Source organism: Nicotiana attenuata, unplaced genomic scaffold, assembly GCF_001879085.1.
Source record: "Nicotiana attenuata strain UT unplaced genomic scaffold, NIATTr2, whole genome shotgun sequence".
Taxonomy (NCBI): domain Eukaryota; kingdom Viridiplantae; phylum Streptophyta; class Magnoliopsida; order Solanales; family Solanaceae; genus Nicotiana; species Nicotiana attenuata.
The window spans coordinates 335,055-336,914 of NW_017671098.1; the positions used below are offsets into that span (position 1 = coordinate 335,055).

At 37.0% G+C, this 1,860-nt stretch overlaps 1 protein-coding gene across 1 annotated transcript; it reads left to right on the forward strand.

Annotated features, from left to right (window-relative positions):
* Window positions 1–245: 245 nt before the first annotated feature.
* Window positions 246–1,605, forward strand: LOC109205906. The gene is made up of 2 exons (XM_019368665.1): window positions 246–405; window positions 1,104–1,605. The coding sequence occupies exons 1-2, from the start codon at window positions 246–248 to the stop codon at window positions 1,451–1,453; spliced, it is 510 nt and encodes a 169-aa protein (XP_019224210.1). The 3' UTR covers window positions 1,454–1,605.
* Window positions 1,606–1,860: the final 255 nt, after the last annotated feature.

Genomic DNA, 1,860 nt, shown 5'->3' on the forward strand with positions numbered 1-1,860 from the left:
CTCTTAGCGATCTTGAGTGTAGTAAGGCTGACTTGGCATAGCAAGAACGTGAGCAAGTTGTGCAAGACCGTGAGCGAGACTGTAGATTCCCAAACGCGTCACGACTGTTGAAAAAGTAGAAGAGAGAGAAATAGCTGATCTCCATTCCACACTCTCATTCATCTCCTGCTATTGGTCTCTACTACTAACAATCTGTACACTCAAAAAAAAATTCCCACTCATAAGGCAAATACAAAGGAGGACCAATGGCGTTGAATCGATCAGCATGTAGTCCGAAGATGTTGAAAACAATATTGGGTTTAATGGCAATAAGCTTAGCAACCTATATTTTAGGTCCACCTTTGTATTGGCAGTTAATGGAAGGCATAGCTGCTTCTTCTTCTTCAGTTACTACTTGCCCTCCTTGTAATTGTGATTGCAATTCTGAACCCTTCTTTTTCATTCCGCCGGGTACTCACATTTGCCCCTGATCTGCTCTTATCTTGCCCTTAACTAAGAAGAATTTTTACATTTTGTGAACCCGTTTTGTTAATCTTCTCACTCACTTACTTAAAGACCCATTTTGTGAATCTGGCCATTTTGTTAAAGACCCACTTGTGAATCTGGTCATTTGATTAAAAGATCTCAATAGTTTGTTTTGATCTCCTTTCTAAATGAAGCAGAAATCAATTTGTTGCCACTGTCTTGCTTTCTATATTTTGATAGCTGCAAATATGGAATCAAAATCCTGCTAAAATATCTCCATTAATTCAAAATTATAGTTTTCAACTTCTAATCTTGGGCCAAATTAGTGAATTTCATATTGGTTCAATGATTATCAAGCTTTATTTTTATAGTTCTTAGCAATATTTCTATGCCTTTGATTCATGAATGTGTTAACCTAAATTAAAATATTTTCCAAATCGTCCTATCAAAAAGATTTGAATTTCTTCGCTTTAACAGCAAACCTCCTATATTTTTGCTCTTTCACTTTAACAGCAAACCTCCTATATTTTTTCTCTTTCATTCTAGTAACCATTAACTCTACTTTTTGAGGATTGAAATTTATATTTTGTGACTTGAGATCTAAAATCTTGGATTTCCGTTCTTATTTCAATGTTTTGTAGATTGTGCTAAGCGTGATCCAGATGTTGGTGAAGACACAGAAAAGAACTTTGCTGACTTGTTGTCGGAGGAACTTAAATTGCGAGAATCTGAGGCCTTGGAAAATCAACAGAAGGCTGACATGGCACTTCTTGAAGCAAAAAAGTTGACATCCCAATATATGAAAGAGGCAGTCAAGTGCAATTTTGGAATGGAGACATGTGAAGAGGCAAGGGAAAAAACTGATGTAGCTTTATTGGCACAAAAGAAACTGACTGCTACGTGGGAGATGAGGGCACGTCAAAAAGGATGGAAAGAAGGGGCAGCCAAATCTCACACTCAGTCTCAGGGAAATGTACAGACTATGTAACATCCCCATGGCCTCAAGTAGCATATCTCCACTTGATCTGGTTCCAGGTTCTGGTGGCAACAAAGTTGTCTATAGTTAAGTCTCAGCTCCAAAAGGCGTTGTCATACTAATGGATTCCATCTGTTTTGAACCATACACCCAAGTTTAGTGTAGAGACCACTATATTATTTCTATTTCTATATATCTAGTCATCTAAAACTGATTGCCATTACTCTGTAAGGCAAAGCCTTTCTATTTATCCTGCTGAGTTAAAATTCCACTTGTAAAATTTTGAGTGTAGATTGTCATCAACTGCCATACATAATTTTCATCTGTAAGAGTGTCATTTATCATCCTTCTATATCTGCGGAGATGAAGGTAAACCATGAAGTATCACAACTCGTCGTATTTATACATGTTTTTGAGGC

Coding starts and splice junctions, on each gene's coding strand:
- LOC109205906 (XM_019368665.1), top strand. CDS start 246: ATGGCGTTGAATCGATCAGCATGTAGTCCGAAGATGTTGAAAACAATA. Junction 406..1,103: donor AGTTACTACTTGCCCTCCTT/GTAATTGTGATT, acceptor TTCAATGTTTTG/TAGATTGTGCTAAGCGTGAT.